The 22,744-nt window shown below is 40.3% G+C and overlaps 1 protein-coding gene across 3 annotated transcripts in view; it reads right to left on the minus strand.

Moving 5' to 3' along the window:
* The window catches only part of PCSK5 (proprotein convertase subtilisin/kexin type 5), a 508,063-nt gene that overhangs the window by 248,886 nt on the left and 236,433 nt on the right, over positions 1-22,744 (minus strand). For all 3 annotated transcript variants that reach the window (XM_040356083.1, XM_040356101.1, XM_040356092.1), the window contains exons 10-12: positions 14,330-14,433; positions 7,415-7,532; positions 3,695-3,883 (exon numbers count right to left, since the gene is read on the minus strand). In XM_040356083.1, coding sequence (XP_040212017.1) covers positions 3,695-3,883; positions 7,415-7,532; positions 14,330-14,433 — 411 coding nt within the window. The remainder of the gene's footprint in view (positions 1-3,694; positions 3,884-7,414; positions 7,533-14,329; positions 14,434-22,744) is intronic.

The raw sequence follows: 22,744 nt of genomic DNA on the forward strand, positions 1-22,744 counted from the left end.
TTTAAAAAATAAAACCCCACCCTCCCATCAATAGTACAAAAATAAATTGTAAAATAAAAAAAATTATCTGACACTGTCCACTATCCTGACACCATCCTGCACGTACTACCCACCACTGTACACTCCGCATTCCTGTGATTCGCACCGCATTTCTGTTCAGATCACATGCGATGTCTGTGCGATGCGATCACATTCGGACCAAACACGCGCAGGACCCTTTTTTGGTCCGCACCAGAATCGCATGGGTGTTCACACCTATGTGATCTGATTCATGCCCAAACTGTCAGTTCGCAGTGTGATATGCAAGCTGAAATGGGGGTGTCATTACCATTGTATGACACTCCCCAGCAGTTTTGCATTTTGGCAGTGTGAACTGCCGTGTGAGTCGGGTGCGATGTGGGAACCGGCAGTGGATTCGCAGGGTTCCCGAATCGCACCAGTGTGATTTTATGTGATAGACAAACAGAAAGTGGCACATAATTGTGAAGTGGAAGGAAAATGATGAATGCCTGAATTGGCGGGAATTCCCAGCAATGGCAGCGTCTGAATCGTTGCAACGCCGCACCGATTCCCAAAAGTAAAAACATAAAAAAAAAAGAATAATAATGTTTTGAGTTTACATCCACTAGAAAAGAAAAGAAAAACACTGAAATCTATGCATCCGGTACATTGCATTTAGATAAAGAGCTGGATACTTGGATTAGGGGGCGACACTCCTTATGGAAGGGCCGCCACTGCTAATGCAGGAAACCAATGCAGGGGGTTACTGAGAAGACCACAGGTAATTACTTAGCTACTGTGCAGCTCACTCTCTCCATCTACTCAGGCCCCCCTGTCATTCACAGGCTTCCCCAGACCCTCAGGGTTCAACAATAATATTAGTTTATATTAGAGTTATTTCTATTATAGCTGTAAATGTTAAAAACTCATTAAACATAATTGGATTGGAAAAACGCAGAACAAAATATAGCCACCAGTCATGTTATTTTTGTCAGGCAGTCTCTTGAATTCTGTATATATTGTTGTTTTTTTTTGGCACAGCAATGTTGAAATTAGGAAGATACATGCAGAGGTTGTCTATTCTAACACTTTTTTTTTATTTAAAGGTGAGTTTAGGGCTCAGCTGCTGCAATTCCCATCTTTTTTCTCACCATATGTGTGCCATTGGGGAGATTTCCCTTCACTTCCTCCCCCATAGCTAAACACAAGGTGGGAGGAAATCCCTGCAAATTAAGGGATTTTAACTCCTTGGGAAAACCCCAGGTCACCAGAATAAGCATCACCATTGGAAGATTTCACCTCTATTTCCCCTCTAATACTTTTCTGGGTACAGCCCAAAATGTGGGATTTCTTTAACTTTTCACTTTCAATGATAATGGTGAACAGGAAAAATAGAGAGGATGCATCTTCTTAACAGGGGCAGTGTTAGTTTTCTGTCACACATAGCGTTTTGCTTTTAGGCCAAAAAGTTCAATTTTAGTCTCTTTTGACCTGAGCACCTTCTTCCACATGTTTGCCATGTCCCCCACATGGCTACTCGGGACTTCTTATTGCCACTCTTTTATAAAGGCCAGATTTGTAGAATGCATGACTAATAGTTGTTCTGTGGACAGATTCTCCTGAGCTGTGGATCTCTGCAGCTCCTCCAGAGTTACCATGGGCCTCTTGGTTGTTTCTCTGATTAATGCTCTCCTTGCCCAGCCTGTCAGTTTAGGTGGATGGCCATGTCTTAGTAGGTTTGCAGTTGTGCCATACTCTATCCATTTTCAGTGCTCTGTGAGATGTTTAAAGCTTGGAATATTTTTTTTATAACCTAACCCTGCTTTAAACTTCTCCACAACTTTATCCCTGATCTGTCTGGTGTCAAACTACTTTTGGGAATCGTTGCGGCGTTGCAACGATTCAGACCCTGCCATTGCAGGCAATTCCCGCCAATTCAGGCATTCATCATTTTCCTTCCACTTCACAATTATGTGCCACTTTCTGTTTGTCTATCACATAAAATCCCAATACAGTTCATTTACATTTTTTGGTTGTAACATGACAACATTTCAAAGGGTATGAATACTTTTTCAGGGCATTGTATGTCCTTTTTCCCCCACAAATAGGACTTTCTTTTGGTGGTATTTGATCACCTCTGCAGACAATTTTGACAAACAAACAAACAAACAAACAAAAAATAATATTTCTTACTTCCTGCTATAAAACATATCCAATAAAAAAATTGAAAAAATCTATTTTTTTTCATCAGTTTAGACCAGTATGTATTCTGCTACAAGCTTTTGGTAAAAAAAAAAAATGTTTTAAGAAACATTGGGGTTTACATACCCCTCTGTAAAGATGAACTCCAGCATAAGCAAACACTATCTAAATATTTAGAGCTAGATTCACGTAGCTCGGCGTACCTTTTGGCCGGAGTAGCGCATCTCATATGCGCTACGCCGGCGTAAATCAGGGAGCCCAGAACGGTATTCTGCAAGATCTGGCGCCGTACGTTGCGCCGGCGTAGTGTAAATAGGCAGGCGTAAGCCCGCCTAATTTAAATGTCTAAGGTAGTGGGCGTGTTGTATACAAATTAGCAGTGACCCCATGTAAATGTTTTCACGAACGAACGGCGCATGCTCGCGCATTCTCAGAGTCACGTCGCATATACTCCCTAAGATACGTCGGCTCAATGCTTTCGACGTGAACGTAACCTACGCACAGCCCCATTCATCTACCACTTATGTAAACAACGTAAAATTCGACGACTGTTCCGACGTCCATACTTTAACATTGGCTGCGCCTCATATAGCAGGGGTAACGTTACGCTGGACGTAAGCATTACGTAAACGGCGTAGCGGGCGCAAATACGTTCGTGAATCGGCGTATCTAGGTCATTTACATATTCTACATATTTACATATTCAACGCGTAAGTCTACGGAAGCGCCCCTAGCGGCCAGCGTAAATATGCACCCTAGATACGACGACGTACTAACACTTACGTTGGTCGGCGGAAGCTATAATTCAGGCGTATCTAGCTCCCAGAAGGGCACGCATAGATACAACGGCGCATCTTTCTACTTACGAGGCGTATCTGTAGATACGCCGACATAAAACAATGCTGAATCTAGCTCTTTGTGTGTTTTGTGTATTTATTGTAGATCTGTGCAGTAATCTAGCATGAAACTTTGCATCTGTGCAGGTGCTTCCTGTAATAAACACTTGCCACTGCTCTCTCTCCTTGTGCATGGTGACTGGTCTTGTATCCTGTTGGGTCCCTCCCACAGATTCATACTCTGCACAAGTTATATGAAGCAAAAGATGATGTCACCAATACTTGTTAGCTATTTAATATGGTAATAACTGGGATTGCAAAGCATTTGGTATGCATGGGGCTATTGGGGAAGATATATAAACAAAGGTTTCTGTTCTTGGAGCCCAAAGGGCTAAATGGAAATGAAAAACAAACAACAGATTCCCCCATCCACATAAGGAACCCGGAAGGAGAAATTGCCCTATTAAGACTCTCTGGTTGGCTGCAGCAACAGTTGACTTTTGTCACGCAGGTATGGCTACACATGGATCAAAACTTGGTTGGTTCAGCAGATCATTTAGATCCATCTGTACTGAATCTTTTGTGTATTTGTGAAGTGAGAAAATAACAGCTGAGCAAAAGATGAAAAGAAAAAAGCTCTGAATTGAGCCCCTTACCTGTTAGCTAACATTTGTGACCTCGTGCCAGAAGGAGATGTCAGATAGATGGCCAGATCTCCTCTACGTGGGTGTGTTATTGTAATCCGTACTACCACATGCTCCAAATAAATAACATGATGGTTTGAGTTATCAGCACAGCCTGTTGCTTTATAAACTGAGCGAACAACATGGTCTGGTCGGATTGTCCTGTCGAATAATAAGGATGGAAAAAACAGAAGTAAACCACTTGTATGAAATGACCTTAAATCAATTCTACTGAAGTATTATAGGTTTGTCTGAGTATGCAGTAACTAAGGCTGTGCAACTGCTGTAATTTAAAGTGGTAAAGTGGTAATGACCTACAGGGCTCTTTCAGACAGGTGGTTAGCTGGTCGCCTTCTAAAAAGCGATCCCCTGTGGATTGCTTTTCAGAGAGTGGTATAACAGCAACTAGCAGGTGTTGAAGAAGGTGCTAATGCCGCCTCTTGATGCCTGTTTTTTTTTTTTTACTGAATTACAATTTTTCATTGTGGGACTTTGCCCAAATTGTTACCGATCGTGTGTGGGCCCCATAGGTTATTTAACCATCGGTTAAAAAAAAGCCAACTTGCTTTAAATTTAACCGATGGATTCCTAACCGATAGATCAAAACCGATCGTTAGTAGGCACAACCATCGATTAAAAATCCACGCATGCTCAGAATCAAGTCGACGCATGCTTGGAAGCATTGAACTTCGTTTTTTTCAGCACATCGTTGTGTTTTACGTCACCGCGTTCTGACACAATCGTTTTTTTAACTGATGGTGTGTACGCACGATGGACCATCAGTCAGCTTCATCGGTTAACCGATGAAAACGGTCCATCAGACCGTTCTCATCCGATGGACTGATCGTGTGTACGCGGCTTTATAAGCACTAGCCAGAGAGAAACTTCTGATAGTGACGTGGAAGAAAAAAAACAAAACAACATTTTAAAAGGTAAATTCTATAATAACATTGCCTACTGTATAAGGCGGAATAAAGCAAGACAATAAAAAAAAGGGAAAAAATACTTAGGTGTACATTACCCAATAATTTGTACTTTCAAAATTTGTGTGCTTAGCACTGTGGTGTATATGATTTGATCACTGGGTGGGATTTATTTATCTGCATTTAGTGTGGCATATTTTATACATACAATTTTTAATAATGGACACAATAATAAATGCAATATAAATACTAAACATATGCATGTATTGTCCAAAGAAAAAAAAAAGCTAATGGGTGTAGATGTACAGTGCCTTGAAAAAGTATTTATACCCCTTGAAATTTTCCACATTTTGTTATGTTACAACCAAAAACGTAAATGTATTTTATTGGGAATGTGATAGACCAACACAAAGTAGCACATAATTGTGAAGTGGAAAAAAAATTATATATATTTTTTTACAAATAAAAAACTAAAAAAGTGTGCCGTGCATTTGGATTCAGCCCCCTTTACTCTGATACCCCCTAACTAAAATCTAGTGGAGCCATTTGCCTTCAGAAGTCACCTAATTAGTAAATAAAGTTCACATGTGTGTGATTTAAACTCAGTATAAATACAGCTGTTCTGTAAAGCCCTCAGGGATTTGTTAGAGAACCTTAGTGAACAAACAGTATCATGAAGGCCAAAGAACACAACAAACAGGTCAGGGATATAGTTGTGGAGAAGTTTAAAGCAGGGTTAGGTCATAAAAAAAAATAACCCAAGCTTTAAACATCTCATGGAGTATTGTTCAATCCATCATCCCAAAATGCAAAGTGTATGGCACAACTGCAAACCTACCAAGACATGGCCATCCACCTAAACTGACAGGCTGGACAATGAGAAGCAGCCAAAAGGCCCATGGTAACTCAGAAAGAGCTGCAGAGATTCACAGCTCAGGAGTGAGAATCTGTCCACAGGACAACTATTAGCCGTGCACTCCACTAATCTGGCCTTTATGGAAGAGTGGCAAGAAGAAAGCCATTGTTGAAAGAAAGCCATAAGAAGGCTGTTTGCATAAGGAAATGATTCCGGACGGCTGCACTTCCAAAAATCCTTTTATTGAAGCTTCATATGACAATTGGTTGACAGATAGAGACTAATGACTAAGCGCTAACATTTCCATGAAACGCTACCACCTTTTTGTTCTGTGCTCCATCTGTCTACTACTTGTCATGAAGTTTTAATAAAAATAATTTTTGGAAGTGCAGCCGTCTGGAATCATTTCCTTATGTTAAACAGCAACTAAGCTGGGCTAGCACCTGACTAGTATGTGTGGGGATTAACTAGAGACTCACTCACCTGGAGTAACTTTTTTTGTTTCATTAAAGTCCTGTTTGCAGTTTGTGAGAAGCCATGTAGGGGCAGAGCAAACATGTGGAAGAAGGTGCTCTGGTCAGATGAGACCAAAATTGAACTTTTTGCAGAGATCCACAGCTCAGGTGGGAGAATCTGTCCATAGGACAACTATCAGTCGTGCACTCAACAAATCTGGCCTTTATGGAAGAGTGGCAAGAAGAAAGCTATTGTTAAAAGAAAGCCATAAGAAGTCTCGTTTGCAGTTTGTGACAAGCCAATAAACTCTGATAAACTGACACAGCAAACATGTGAAAGAAGGTGCTCAGGTCAAAATTGAACTTTTTGACCTAAAAGCAAAATGCTACGTGTGGTTGAAAACTAACACTGCACATTACCCTGAACACACCATCCCCACAGTGATGTTGTGGGGATGCTTTGCTTCAGCAGGAGAAGGGGAGTGGGTCAGAGTTGATGGGAAGATGGATGGAGCCAGATACAGGGCAATCTTAGAGAAAAACCTGTTAAGCCCCATACACACTATCAGTTTTCCTGATGGTTTTCTCTTCAGGTTTACCGAAACCATCTAATATGAGGTCAAACCTTAAGCATTTCAATTTGAATGCAATCAGGCAGGTCCTTGTACTACATGGTTTTGATAAACCTGAAGAGAAAACCTGCAGGAAAACTGATAGTGTGTATGGGGCTTTAGAGTCTGCAAAAGACTTGAGACTGGGGTGGAGGTTCAACTTCCAGCAGGACAACGAACCTGAACTTACAGCTAGAGCTACAATGAGATGGTTTAGATCATGGGTCTTCAAACTACGGCCCTCCAGTTGTTCAAGAACTACAATTCCCATCATGCCCAGTCATGTCTGTGAATGTCAGTGGGTTACAATGCCTCATGGGATGTGTAGTTCTACAACAGCTGGAGAACCGTAGTTTGAGGATCTCTGGTTTAGATCAAAGCATATTCATGTGTTAGAATGGCCCAGTCAAAGCCCAGACCTAAATCCAATTATGAATCTGTGGTGAGAGTTGAAAATTCCAACCTGACAGATCTTGAGCAAAGAGGAATGGGCAAAAATCTCACTCTCTAGATGTGCAAAGCTGGTAGAGACATCCCCAAAAAGACTTGCAGCTGTAATTACAGCAAAAGGTGGTTCTACAAAGTATTGAAATGCACGCCACACTTTTCATATATTTTATTTGTAAAAGATGTTGAAAACTAGTTATCATTTTCCTTCCACTTCACAATTAAGTGCCTCTTTGTGTTGGTCTATCACATAAAATCCTAATAAAATACATTTAAGTTTTTGCCTGTAACATGATAAAATATGGAAAATTTCAAGGGGTATGAATACTTTTTTAAGGCACTGTACTTGCCAATCTGAACTATTGTGAATAGAATACATAAAAAGAGTGACAACATCTTACTTAATCTGCCGGTCAGTGTTTTCTACACATATATGCTGCGCGGGAACTGGCGTCCATTTTTCTGCTTCTATCACCATTGCTTCAGCATCCATCAAACCAAACCCATAAAGGTGGCTCACTATAAGGAATAAAGAATGTTCAAGTATTAATATTGAATATTGAGTAAATTAAACTGGCTTGTATTCACATATTCACAGTTAATATGGTTATAAAAAGATTGATGTTCAGTCTTGTAAAACTCCAGCATCTTTAGTCAAAAATACTGTAAAGACAAAATAGAACATCTGTACAACTGGAGGAAGAAATGTATTCCTAGGGGAAACATATTGCTTTTTTAGCTTTAAGGCTCTGTTCACATTTGGCATTTGGATTGTGGTAAAAATAGATGCAATACTGCTCGCTATCTCAAATCTCACTTTAATCGTAAAACACATGTTTGGGTGCCATTCATTTTGCGTTGATTATTGCATGAAAAATTGTGACGCAATCGTGGCAAACTGAAATGTAAGAAGGTTGTCACCCGAAAAGGAGCAAGAACTTCTTTTGGGCCACAAGCTTTGCATGTTGCGGTTTGCAGCAATTGTCACACAATTTATGAGCGATAATTGCGGCAAAACCACAATGTGTTTTAGATGCCACTGAAAATGAATACCACCCAAACATGCATTTTGTGATTGCAGTATGATTTGAGATCACTGTGGATATTAGTTGTCGAGAGAAAATCATCCATTTTTTTTTTCAAATTTAACAGTTGTTGCCATTACTACCTTACTATGTACAGTATTTGCAGTTTAAGGGTAACTGTAAGGTTACATTCACAATAGTTAACACTTTTAAAAATGTGGTTAAGCCTGAATGCCTGTTTCTTTTTTTTCTTGAACAGCAATTTACAATAGGGCTAGCTATTGGCTTGTGTTTGTAGCATGGCTGTATCTAAAATTTCAGGTGGGCAGTTGGGGGCTGGGTCAATTTCATTTTAATTAGTACCTCTAGTTTATAAGCTTAAACACAATTCCATATCTGTTTTACAACATTAACATGCAGTCTCTGTTTTAGGAATAAATATGAAATACCCGACAAAGGATTTTCAGAGCACTATAGCTGAACTAAATAGAAGTACAGATGATGCAGGCTGTTTTGGGGCTCTGCTTGCCAGACTACAACTTTAGACAAATATATATCATAAGGGATGAAACACTGGGATGTGTCATCTAATAATCTAAATTAATAAATGTAATGCTTAACTTGAGCTATTGAGGTTTGTAAACTGTTTTTTTTTAACAGGCTATAAAGAAATGAAAATGTGACCAAGTAAAAACATAATTTTAATATTTATAAGAAAGCTTATTTGTAAAATGTTATTTGATTTAGTCCTGACGTTATAATAAAGTAATTGTAAAATAATGGAAAAATGTACAGAAACAAAGGGCCAGATTCTCATACATTAGCGCTGCTCCTGGGCAGCGTAATGTATGAGCTCTACGTTTCACCGCCGCAGGTCTACAGGTTTAAATCCTGATTCTCAGAACACTTACCTGTAAACTTGCGGCGGTGTATCGTTAGATTGCTCGGCGCAAGCCCGCCCAATTCAAATGGGGCGGGCACCATTTTAATTAGGCGCGCTCCCGCGCCGAGCGTACTGCGCATGCTCCGTCGGGTAAATTACCCGACGTGCATTGCGCTAAATGACGTCGCCCCGACGTCATTTGCCTAGATGTATACGTAAATGGCATCCAGCGCCATTCACAGACGTCTTACGCAAACGACGTAATTTTGATTCAATTCGACGCGGGAACGACGGCCATAGTTAACATTGGTTGCCCCTGCTAATAGCAGGGGCAACCTTACGCGTCGGGTACGCTACGCAAACGACGTTAATTCGCTGCGTCGACCTCGCGTATGTTCGGGAATCGCCGTACTTACCTCATTTGCATAGACGGCGGGGAAAAGCGACGATGCGACACCTAGCGGCGGGAAAAAAAATTACTTTTAAGATCTGACAGCGTAACAGCCTTACGCTTGTCAGATCTAATGGGTACCTATGCGCAACTGATTCTAAGAATCAGTCGCATAGATACCCGGGGCCAGATGAGGAGTTACGACGGCGCTAATGGTGTTGCGCCGTCGTAACGCCTTCGAGAATCTGGGCCAAAGAACCTTTTCCTAGAGTTATGAAAAAACAATTTTTTCTACCATATGTAGCAGATGTACTCTCGTTGTTTCTAAAATCCTAGGGATAAAAAGTTAATTTGACAAATCCTTTTAATGGCCTAGGATATGTTTGAACATGTTAATTAAGTTGCCTCTAAGACAGCTTCTTTCTAAACTGAACATACCTCATATTTACTGTAAGTAATAATTTTCTTTTATTCATTTAGTTCCCTGCCTCTTAAAGCAATTTTTAACCCAAAGTATATATATCCTGGCCTTTTAAAGCATGTTATACTGAACAGTGCTTGTCCTGTGTAATTATACCCCCTGTATCACCTGAAATACCTTGCTTATCCTGACAGTTTCTGTCCTCCCCCCTGTAAACTGACCACAGTAATCAGGGCTGCTGAGCCCTGACACTGTCACCCTCTGTCCTCCTCTCCCTCCCCACCCTGCCTGTCTGCTCCCTGATCGGCCTAACCTGCTCTAAATATAACAGCTTTTTTCTTACATAGTTCCCGCTGATATATAACACTAAGCTCCCCACTGTGTGTCATTCATAAAAATATGCGGTATAATAGCTTACTTGAGAGTGCCGTTCGGCACTCACGTGACTGCCCGCCGGTCTCCTTCTCTCCTCACCTCGTCTTGGCTGACATCAGTGGGGGTTTCCCAGCACCTCCCCCTGCAGCTATCACATTGTGAGAGGAGACCGACGGGCAGTCTGCTGAGCATTGAACAGCGCTCTGAAGTAACATTTTATACAGCATATTTTTATAGCACCTCGTGGCAAAGAACTCTCTGAGGATCTGAAAAAAGTCGTTGTCCTACATAAAGATGGCCTAGGCTATAAGAAGATTGGCAAGACCCTGAAACTGAGCTGCAGCACGGTGGCCAAGACCATACACCAGTTTTACAGGACAGGTTTCACTCAGAACAAGCCTTGCCATGGTCGACTAAAGAAGTTGAGTGCACGTGCTCAGCATCATATCCAGAGCCTGTCAGTGTTCAGACCATACGCCGCACACTGCATCAAATTGGTCTGCATGGCTGTCGTCCCAGAAGGAAGACCCTTCTAAAAATTATGCACAAGAAAGGCCGCAAACAGTTTGCTGAAGACAAGCAGACTAAGGATATGGATTACTGGAACCATGTCCTGTGGTCTGATGAGGCCAAGATAAATGTATTTGTTTCAGATGGTGTCAAGCATGTGTGTCGGCAACCAGGTGAGGAGTACAAAGACAAGTGTGTCTTGCCTACCTACAGTCAAGCATGGTGGTGGGAGTGTCATGGTCTGGGGCTGCATGAGTGTTGCCGACACTGGGGAGCTACAGTTCATTGAGGGAATAATGAATGCCAACGTGTACTGTGACATACTGAAGCAGAGCATGATCTCCTCCCTTCGGCATGATAATGACCCCAAACACACCTCCAAGACGACCAATGCCTTGCTTAAAAAGCTGAGGGTAAAGGCGATGAACTAGCCAAGCATGTCTCCAGACCTAAACCCTATTGAGCATTTGTGGGGCATCCCCAAATGGAAGGTGAAGAAGGAATGGGTAAGGAAAGACTGTATATATGTCTATAAATTTTTGGATTCATCGGGTGTCATGCCCTTCCCGACAGTATGTAAAAAATATGGTATACCTCAATCAGAATTGTTTCGATACCTCCAAATTAAAAATTTTGTGGAAACACATCTGACCTCTTCGGCTCTGAAAAAACAGATGTCACCTTTTGAAAGTATATGTAAAGATAATCCACATGTAAGAGGTACAATTTCGGTTCTGTACTTGCAGTCACTATCCCACAATAACACAACAAAGCTTCCTTATGTTCAGAAATGGGAGAGTGACCTGGGTATAGAACTTAATACCTCGGATTGGAATCAAATATGGCGAAACACTAAATCGGCTTCCTCGAATATAATAGCATTGGAAGCGGGCTATAAGGTATTAATGAGATGGTACCTGGTGCCAAGCAGAATAGCTAAATATGCACCAAACTGCACCGGACATTGCTATAGGGGTTGCATCACCGAAGGTACATATTTTCATACTTGGTGGACGTGTCCAATAGTACAGAAATTCTGGGATAAGATTTTCAAGATGGTAAATTGAGAATACTTCCAGACCCTAAATTGGCACTACTGAATTTAAAGCCCATCAATCTAACACACACGCACTTCAAGCTACTAACACAAATCTTTACGGCAGCCAAACAAACCATAGCAAAAGCTTGGAAAACTCCAATTTTATCAACGACGGAAACAAAAAATAGAATGAATATTGCTATGACGCACGCCAAAATGGAAGCGTTAGAAACGGACACGATCGCCAACTTTGAAAAAATATGGAACCCTTGGATACAATATGCTATACCAGAAAATTTTAATAAAGGTGTAATGATGCCATGGTAGCTTTCCTATACAAAAATAACCGTTGTACATTTCATGCTTTGACGACGGATCCTAGCCCATCCCTGCAGACTTCCTTACCTGACCCCCCCCCCCCATTTTCCTTCCTTTTCTTCCCTTCTTCCTTTTCCTGATCTGATACTGCATAAGGTAGTACCCTCGTGTATCTACCGTTAACTTTGAAAAGGTAGCACATTTTAGAAATTTAAAGTTGATAGGTAGTAAGGTTACATTAAATAAGGACGTATTATCTTTGATATATTATCCACTAGCCACTAGGACAAGTTGTAAGGATTACATATTTGGCTATGTTAACTACTTGAACTCTTCCTGCGATAGTACACAGAACATGGCTAAAATATTCCCGTTTATTGTTGTTTAAGAAAGATGATACTGTTAGTCAATCTTATGTTATAATAACCACCTGATTACTGTAACGAATGTATGCTTCATGTACAATTTATTCTTGCATTTAATAAAGATATTCTTGACAAGGAAGGTGAAGAAGCGCAAGGTCTCTAACATCCACCAGCTCTGCAGTGTCGTCATGGAGGAGCGCAAGAGGACTCCAGTGGCAACCTGTGAAGCTGTGGTGAACTCCATGCCCAAGAGTGTTAAGGCAGTGCTGGAAAATAATGGTGGCCACACAAAATATTGACAATTTTTCCCAATTTGGACATTTTCCCTTAGGGGTGTACACACTTTTGTTGCCAGCGGTTTAGATGTTAATGGCTGTGTGTTGAGTTATTTTGAGGGGACAGCAAATTTACACTGTTATAAAAGCTGTACACTCACTACTTTACACTGTAGCAAAGTGTCATTTCTTCAGTGTTGTCACATGAATAGATATAATAAAATATTCACAAAAATGTGTGAGATACTGTATATGGCTTTAGAATTTAATGAGTCGGTCACTTACCCATAACAAGCATGAACGTTGTGACTAAGTTTTGGATAGAGTAGAGAAAGGTAAAAACTAGACATGTGCAACTTGTTTTATTACGAGTTAATTTTTTAGACAAAATTCGGCATATTCGTTTATTTAGAAACATCTAACGAAAGCGTACGAAAACGAATTGTCCGAACGAAAATACGAAAGAATGAAAAACAAATTAACCTACGAGTTTAACGAATCGATTAAATTCAGATAATTTCCTTTTTCATATTTTTGTCCTTTGCAACTATTAGTTATTGTTGAATATAAGGAAATAATGAATGCATTTTTGTTCTTTAACCACTAAAGCCCCGGACTATTTTGCTGGCCAAAGACCAGGCCGCTTTTTGCGATTCGGCATTGCGTTGCTTTAACTGACAATTGCGCAGTCGTGCAACGTGGCTCCCAAACAAATATGATGCAATTTTTTCCCCACAAATAGAGCTTTCTTTTGGTGGTATTTGATCACCTCTACAGTTTTTATTTTTTGCGCTATAAACAAAAATAGAGCGACAATTTTGTTGTAAAAAATTCAATATTTTTTGTTATAATAAATATCACCCAAAAATATCTAAAAAAATATTTCACAACTCCATCTTTCTTCCTATACTGTGCTTTCATGAAAGTCCAAATCCAGCCTCCTCCCAATTTCTTTCCACATTTTGACGGGACAAAGGTACTACCTATAATCTTTCTATGTTTACATATGGCACTTCTTTATAGTGCTACACAGGTGTTATTCCCTGAGATATTTTTATGAACTCTTAGCTTTGTAACTACTACTTTAAACTAATCACCAAAGACAACTTAATCTCTTTTCCCTATATTTTAACCAGAGGAAATTTAAGGTAGCATATCTAAAATAGTTCTGGAAAGTAGTAGGTTTACATAGATGTCTTTTCCTCCATCTCTTGCCAGTCCAGTCCATACATTGTACAACTCTGCCCTGTATCTCCATTGCTTAAACAAAAAAACAAAAAAAGCTTGATGGGGCGAACAAGCTGTTGTAAACAATCATGTAAATATGTCTGAGATTTCACAGGTTTAAAAAATTGGCTATAACTTAATGGCTATAAGCAAATCTAGAAGACTGAATCAGCCACAGATTTAAGTGTGCCCTTCTCAGAATTCCCACAGAATAAATTACACTGATGTGTTCAAGTTTATTTTGGTTTCAATTTGTCTGGAAATTCTTTGTACAACAGAAACCAAAAACAAGACCATTGGTATTTTTAATGTAGTGACTGTCTATGAATTTGCACCAACAGCCAACATTGAAATAAGCTGAACGTAAGGAATTTGTTTTTGCTTTTCTTGATGCTTACTGTACATTTACCAGTAAACAACGATACACTTAAAATGTAGTTAAACTGTCCAAGTTAAGAATCAGTAGTGAAAATGATAACAGACTTACCCTTGTGACCTGCTGCATTTGTCTTCCAGTCTGGAGCATTTAAGTGCCTTGGACGGGAGGTCCTTACAATGATATGCTGCACATCTCTCCATGATAAGAATGGGCTATAAAATAAAACCATAAGACAGACAATATCATATTAGTAATAGTAATTAGTAATATCATTTACTGATGTGAAAATACCAAGTTTCAATATACAATGCATATTATATACTATATAATTAGGATTTTTAGACCTACTGTAAAAAATACATATAAATATATATATATATATATTTTTTGTAAGTGACACAGGATTCAGTGTTCAGAGGCAATTTGGTTATACTGCCTCCTACAGGAGAATTTGGAAACTGACAAACAAAAAAGCAGTGGCTAGTCTGGCATAACCCCTCCCACTTCCAGCCCCAGTTTTGTAGTATAGCAGTACTAGAAGTAAGATCACAAACACGACGGTGGGATGTGTATCCCTTAAGAAAAAACATCAATAAATAGATTTTTATAGTACAAAAAGTGGGAAAAAGTAACAAAACACTAATGCCGCGTACACACGATCATTTTTCGGCATGAAAAAAAAACAATGTTTTTCCAACTTCATCATTAAAACTACGTTGCCCACACAACATCGTTTTTAAAAAATGCTCTAGCAAAGCGCAGTGACGTACAACACGTACGACGGCACTATAAAGGGGAAGTTCCATGCGGATGACGCCACCCTTTGGGCTGCTTTAGCTGATTCCGTGTTAGTAAAAGACGATTCGCGCTTTTCTGTCTGTTACAACGTGATGTATGTGCTTACTCCATTATGAACAGTAGTTTTACCAGAACGAGCGCTCCCGTCTCATAACTTGCTTCTGGGCATGCGTGGGTTTTTAACGTAGTTTTAGCCCACACACGATCATTTTTTACAACCCGAAAAACGTCATTGTTTAAAACGTTGTTAAAAAATGCAGCATGCTCGGAAAAAAAAAATTGTTGTTTTTCAGAAGCCGAAAAATGATGTGAAGCCCACACACCATCATTTTAAATGACATTTTTTTAAAACAACGTTTTTTGCATGCCGAAAAATGATCGTTTGTACACGGCATAACAGATCCACATAATAAAAACAACAGAACAGGGGACAATTGGCAGTTAAGAAGAGCTGCCTGAAGCATCTTATTCCTGAAGCTGGCATCAGAGATGACTTGATCATCCATCTGATAAAACCTAGAGAATATGGGAACCGAAGACCAGGTGGCAGCTTTGCAAATCTGGGAAATGGTTGCCTGATGCCAAAAGGTTTAAGAACTCGCACATTTAGTAGAGCAAGCTTTAACAGCAATGGGTAGGACCCAATCCTTCAAATGATAAGCTTGAACAATGGCCTGTCTGAGCCACTGAGAAATGGTGGAAAAATAAGTTGGTTCCCCTTTATCTGCCATCTGCAATGACAAATAAAAGTCAGACATTCAAATAGAAGCAGTGAACCTGCACAGAATGAACTACACGGTAGAGGCCTTGGGAGGAACAAAAGAGCACTTCTCGGCCCCAAAAAATTAAGTCCTGTTCCGCAGACCAACATTTTAGCCAAAGAGTTCCTCACATATTCACTGACATGATTTGGAGAAAAAAAAGATTGACAATAATGACAGAACAGTTTACACAATAGTGTAGAGCTGTGGGCATGAGCTCCAAATGCATTACAAATAAACGGTAAGGATAGTAGTTTGAGCCTTTAATATGTGTTTAATCTGTTAATTTCTGGCAGGTTGAAAGGCAAATACAAGGAAAGGATTTGCAAAAGTTTTTCAATAGGATCCTTAAACACAAATGTATCCACAACAGGTATGGTCAGTACTCTATAAAGACAGGAAATCACCAGATCTATAGTGGGAATGACTCACTTCTTGATAAAGGATATTGGTCTATAATAGGTTTAGAAGTGTATAGTTTATTAAAGCTTTTCCATTCTCTGTACTGAACACTTGTAAGTACGGAGTGTACCAGAAAAGTTTTAGAGCCTCTAAGAGATCACAGACTAGTAACAGCACAACTAGAAGCTACTGTACATGCTGTTCTTCCATTTTTAATGTGCAAGCACTGCATCAATAGGAACTTATATGGTATGTTTAAATATGGGAGTTTTAGCAGCTGACTGTAGCTCCTCAGGAACAAAATCATCTATCTAGGATTTGTAAAACTCTTAATAAGTTTGAGCACAACAGAAAGCTCAGAAGCCACTATAGCTGCAGTATATCAGACAATGATTTTGCAGGGGAAGGTGTAAAAGTGCACTTAAAGCCTTTGCTTTCTCAGTCACAAGTCAAAGTTGTGATTTGTCCCAAAAATTCCAGCATAGCTCTGGAAAACTCCTCTCTGGATAAGGCAGAGAATGGGTCCACATCTAACTGGCTAACGGGCTATTGATGACTCCCTGAAGTTTACGGACTCAAGATGGGGACCATGATCCCAGCTATCGGTGTCTCGGTCTATGAGGACGACACTGTAGGCAACCCTGGAACTATTGGTGGATCACAAGCTAGAGGGACCCAAAGTAACAAAACTGCTCCCTGTGTGCTTGAGATCCGACATGCTGCACTGCTTGACAGAGACAATTCAGACAAGAACATCAGGTGCATATTATAGGGATTCAAGAAGCAGCCGAGAGCAGGAGACATTCAAAAGGCTGGAGGTGACCAGGTCACTGTAGGTGGCACCAATAATTAATTAAGGTGGAACCACATGTCCCTTGCAAATAGGAGTAATGGCAGGAAGATGCTACCTTATACTGAAAATGCTGGAAGCAGAGCATAGAGTGCACAACATTTTAACCCTTTCCATGGACCAAACAAAAAAAGAGAATAATAATGGTGTTCAACAGTTCCAATACATTTAATAGTTCCCACTGCTCAGCCCACACAGCCTACTAATTAAAGAGCCTTCAAAGACAGGGTCATACCAGAGGCTGTGTCACAGCTCTGGACTTGGAAAGCACTCTGCAGCTAACACAATACACAAAGGTCTGGAATGTGCCAAAAGCAGAACCCAATGCCTAAACTTCACACAGGCCCCACAAACTTTAATCCAGTGGGGTCTGAGGATACAATGATCTGGATAGCTGCATAAAGAGCTCAACTCAGCGGTATATAGATAAAATCTTTATTGTAAGGAAAAATAATCTTGCAAAAGAGAAAATGGCTAGTAGAAAAAAGTTAAACACTTCTCAATATAGAAAAGCTATTCATCCTCCTAGGACCCTAACAAAAAACTGAAAGTGGAGAGGGTTATACTTAAATGGCCACTATTTTTTTTGTTTGCAATGGTATGAATCCTCCTGTAGGTGGTGGTATAATGCAATTGTCTCTGAATATTGTACCCTGTGTAATTTAATAAATGGGTATATATGTTTCCATGCCTCACCACAAATACTTTAGTTAACCACAGGCAAGCCTATAATAAGGCTTACCTGTATGTACTGGAAATATCTCCTAAACCTCTATGACACTGGGCCTGGTATGCCCCTGGGGGGGAACCCATGCCGTTTTTTTATTTAAAATTTGGAGTGGAGTTCCCCCTCATGATTCATACCAAACGCTGCGGCTAGAATTGGCGGGAATCCAAGTCAGATCGTAGGTGGTCAATCTCGCCAAGAAAGGGAGCGAGATTGACACAAAATCGCGGTCACCTACAGTACATCATGCTGATCGACTAAAATTACTCATGCAACAGCAGAACTTCTATGATTTTTTCATACAAAGTAACAAAAACTGAAAATGAACCATTAGACAATAATACCAGTAATATTTTGCAAATCTGTAACTGCACAGGGGTAAAATGATGTGGCCTTTTGAGGTGAAAACTTTGTTTGCTGAAGCTCCTTTAAGTGGTCTAACTGGCTGCTATATCTTATTTGTTATTTCAAAATATGCAAAAGAAGTGGAAAACTACAGCTATTAGTGTAAATACTCAGCTCCAATGAAAAGTTTATGCAGGTGCAGGCGTTGAATAAGAACTGAGTTGTAAGGTAATCTAAAGTCTCTTAATTAATCAGGTGGAGACAATGATATATTTATGTTTGCAAACACAGACCATTTCTAAATTACTTGATACGTGGTCGTGCATAACTACAACTGTCTCACATGCAAATGATTAACTCCATTTTGATAGCTTCTTTACAAAACAGGAAAAGCTTGGCGAAGATTAATAGATCACAACTGCACCGGCCAATTTATCCCATTAATTTTAAATGAACTGCATTATTAAGCTCAATACAACCTGTCTGGAGGAACTAAATAATTTCCACATGTACACCTTGCTAGCTGTGATACTAAAACAAAGAAACTTGTAAAATAAAAACTGTAAAGCACAAAGCAGAGGATTGTTTACAGAGATCTATAGAACAACCAAATACATTAGTGTCTGTGCATACTGTGCTAAGGAAGAGGTGTTTATGCATAAAAAATAAAAAAGTTGTATTTTCTTTTGCATCTATTTGTATTGAAAATGATAATTAGACAATCACAAGTTTAACATGAGCCAACTATGATTGTAAAACAGATGCAGCATTAATATTAGCAGACTTGTATTGGTCTGACATAAATAGTAAAAGCATATCTACGGTCAAAATCCAAAATCATTATAATTTTTTCTACATTGTATTTAAATTATTTCTAGCCTATTCCCATTAATCTGAATGATACTGACGTTTTTAAACATATTGTGTTAAAGAACTCTAGACATGTTTTTCCTTGGATTCTTCAGCACATGTTAACTATGACTTGTGAGTTGGCACTGCTGTGTCACACATTTCACAGAGCCTATACAAACTTCTGAATTACAGAGGTGCTGAGAGGAGGAGTTTCAGGACGTGGTGTCAGTACAGGGATCACTGCTTGCAGGCTGTAAGGTACTATTGGACATGTAGTCCTTAGAAAATGAAAGTAAAAAGCAGAGGATAAGTTGTAAAACATGCTGGGAATTTAGGAAGTTGTTGAAAATGTACTGCAGACAGGCAGCACTCACAATATAAAAGGAGATTTTGCAAGTAAGGAGGACCTTTAAATCATCCACCCATCCTCCATTCATAGATCACTTTCCATTCATAGAGGCTGTAGTACAGCTTCTATGAATGGAGGTGTTGGGCAGAAAGGACGGGGTAAATCGTGCCTGTCACAGTTCCCTGAGTAAGATTAGTAGGATAGTGTCATGGCTAACAATGAAAACAGGTGGTTCGTTTCCATCTGATTTCCCCATAGAGAAGAGCGGGACTGTGTCTATGTCTGCTCTTCACAGTGAAGCAGACAGGACCTGTCATTCGCCTGCTCAGCAGGGATCAGCGCTGAGCAAGAGGAATCCACTACACGGAGGCGCCCTGTGCGGCCTTAGGAATTAGATTTAAGGTTAAAGCGAAGTTCCGCCAATTTTTTTCCTCTAAAAGTCAGCAGCTACAAAAGCTGCAGCTGCTGACTTTTAAAATAAGGACACATACCTGTCCAGGGCACCCGAGATGTCGGCACCCGAAGCCGATCTGTCCCTCGGCTCTCGGGTGCTGCCGCCGCCATCTACAGTAAGGGAATCAGGAAGTGAAGCCTTGTGGCTTCACAGCCTGGTTCCATACTGTGCATGCGCGATCCCACTGGTCCCTGCTGTCTTCTGGGACCCGTGTGTCTTCCAGAAGACAGTGAGGGGGCGGAGGAGGTGCTGGACGTGGCATAGATAGCTGCAGGTGGCTCGGCTATCTATGCCCGAAAGTGGGCGCAAAATATCTGTATTGAATGGTGCCAAACGTGACGTGGGTGGGAGGATTCCGAAAATCAGAAGTTCCATTTTTGGATAGCACTTTAATTTAGGGTTGCTGTTATGGTCAGGAGATAGATACTAAAAATTTATGGATAGGGTTAAAGTTAGCTATTAGGAAGTATATTAATGTAAAGTTTAAGTTTTAGGATTCTGTGTAAGTGGTAATGATTTATTTTATGTAAGGTTTAGGACTCATTCTCAAATACAACAACCTTTGCTGTTCCTCTGAAAATGCATCTGCAATGGAACGCGTTTCAGAGGGCAGTTGATAGGCAGCTGGGAGACAATAGGGGTTATTTACGAAAAGGAAAATCCGCTTTGCACTATAAGTGCAAACTACAAGTACAAAGTGCACTTGAAATTGCGCTGAGCACGTGGAAGTGCAGTCGCTGTAAATCTGAGGTGTAGATCTGAAATGAGGGGAAGCTCTGCTGATTTTATCATCCAATCATGTGCAAGCTAAAATGCTGTTTTTTATTTTCCTTGCATGTCTTCCTCGGATCTACAGCGGCTGCACTTCCAAGTGCACTTTCAGTGCAATTTCAAGTGCTCTTTGCACTTGTAGTGCAAAGTGGATTTGCCTTTAGTAAATAACCCCCAATATGTCACCTCCTCACCGCCATAATCATGTCTACTGAACGCGCTAGGTAGGTGCCGAATGGTCCTAATAACTTTAAGGTCACGTTTAGCTGTAGTACTGAATGTGACAAGGGCTTGAATTTTTTGGCATGGGATGTGTATAGCTCTGAGCAGCTTCATGTCTTTGTTTAAGTGGGCAGTCAGGGGGTTGTACAACCACAGCTCAGCTTGGCTTTTACTGTACCTGGCCACACACTTAAATGAGCCCATTAGGTTATGTTTTAATTGTATAGGTTATATTAACCTTAATAGTAAAGCTATTGCCGCGTACACACGATAATTTTTCGGCATGAAAAAAACCTTTGTTTTTCAGCATGTCCAAAAAATGACGTTTTCCCAACTTCATCATTAAAAACGACGTTGCCCACACACCATCATTTTTAAAAAATGATGAAAAAAGCGCGGTGATGTACAACACGTACAACGGCACTCTAAAGGGGAAGTTCTATTCGCCTTTGGGCTGCTTTAGCTGATTCTGTGTTAGTAAAAGACGATTCACGCTTTTCTGTCTGTTACAGCGTGATGAATGTGCTTACTCCATTATGAACGGTAGTTTTACCTGAACGAGCGCTCCCATCTCATAACTTGCTTCTGAGCATGCACGGGTTTAAAACGTAGTTTTAGCCCACACACAATATTTTTTTACAACCCGAAAAACGACATTTTTTAAAACGACGTTAAAAAATGCAGCATGTTCTAATTTTTTTTTTACATTTTTCAGAAGTCGAAAAACGATGTGAGGCCCACACACAATCAATTTTTTTCATGCCGAAAAATGATCGTGTGAACGCAGCATAAGGGTTAGACATCTGAGTGATTTTGTCTCAGTCTAATTTCTGGTCGGCGGAAAAAGGTCTAAAACAAGAACTACTAGAGCCAGTCGCTGATGTCAAATACAAACCTCCTGTTTCTTATTCTGTATAAGCCCACTTTCATACTGAACTAAAAATAGCGCCTGTAATGCGCCACTCCTGTCACTCCAGTGTGAAAGCCTGAGTGCTTTTACACTGGAGCTGTGTGCTTGCGGAATGTTAAAAAAAGTCCTGCAAGCCGCATTTTCCGGGCAGTTAAGGAGCAGTGTATACACCATTCCTAAAACGCCCCTGCCCATTGAAATTAATGGGCACCACTGCCGAAGAGCTTGTAAAGCGATTTGGCAGTGGCGCTTTGCCGGTGCTATTAACACCTTCTTCGGTCGCTAGCGGGGGTCAAAAGTGCCCCGCTAGCAGCTGGTGAAGAGCGCTGCTAAAATTACAATAAAGCGCCGCTAAAACTAACAGCGTTTTACCGCTGACGCTCTCACCGCCCCAGTGTGAAAGTGCCCTAAAATTATTAGACCAACTGAAACCTTTGAAACATAACATTGTTCAAACAGTAGCCATACAACAGGGGTTGTAGTATACCAAATTACATCTAGATGGTAAAGGATGCAATCTGAAATCTCAGCTACTGATCTCAATGAATTGTGGAAGGGCAAAAAGCAATTGAATCCAAATGTGCTAAAAACTCCTTTAAAAGTTCTGTAACCTACTACAAAGCATAAAAGTAAAATTCTTGATATATATTCATAATTTTTGTGTGAAATGTCTACCTTACAGTTCAGATGGCTTCAAGTAGTCCTGAAACTAAGCTCTATGGGCCAGATTCACCAAAGAGATACGACAGCGTTTCTCCTGATACTCCGTCGTATCTCTGTTTCTATCTATGCGACTGATTCATAGAATCAGTTACGCATAGATATCCATAAGTTCCGACATGTGTAATTGTTTTACACTGTCGGATCTTAGGATGCAATACCGCGTCCGCCGCTGGGTGGAGTTCACGTAAACCAGCGTCGGGTATGCAAATTAGCAGTTACGGCGGATCCCCGACGGATTTTCGCGTTCGCTACGTCGCTGCTAGTCTAGTTTCCCGTCGCAAATTTAGTCGTCGTTTTGGGTGCCCTAACTTTAGTCAGCAATCGTATTGCTGTCTAAAGTATGGGCGTCGTTCCCGCAT

The sequence above is a fragment of the Rana temporaria genome, chromosome 1 (genome assembly GCF_905171775.1).
Source record: "Rana temporaria chromosome 1, aRanTem1.1, whole genome shotgun sequence".
Lineage (NCBI taxonomy): Eukaryota > Metazoa > Chordata > Amphibia > Anura > Ranidae > Rana > Rana temporaria.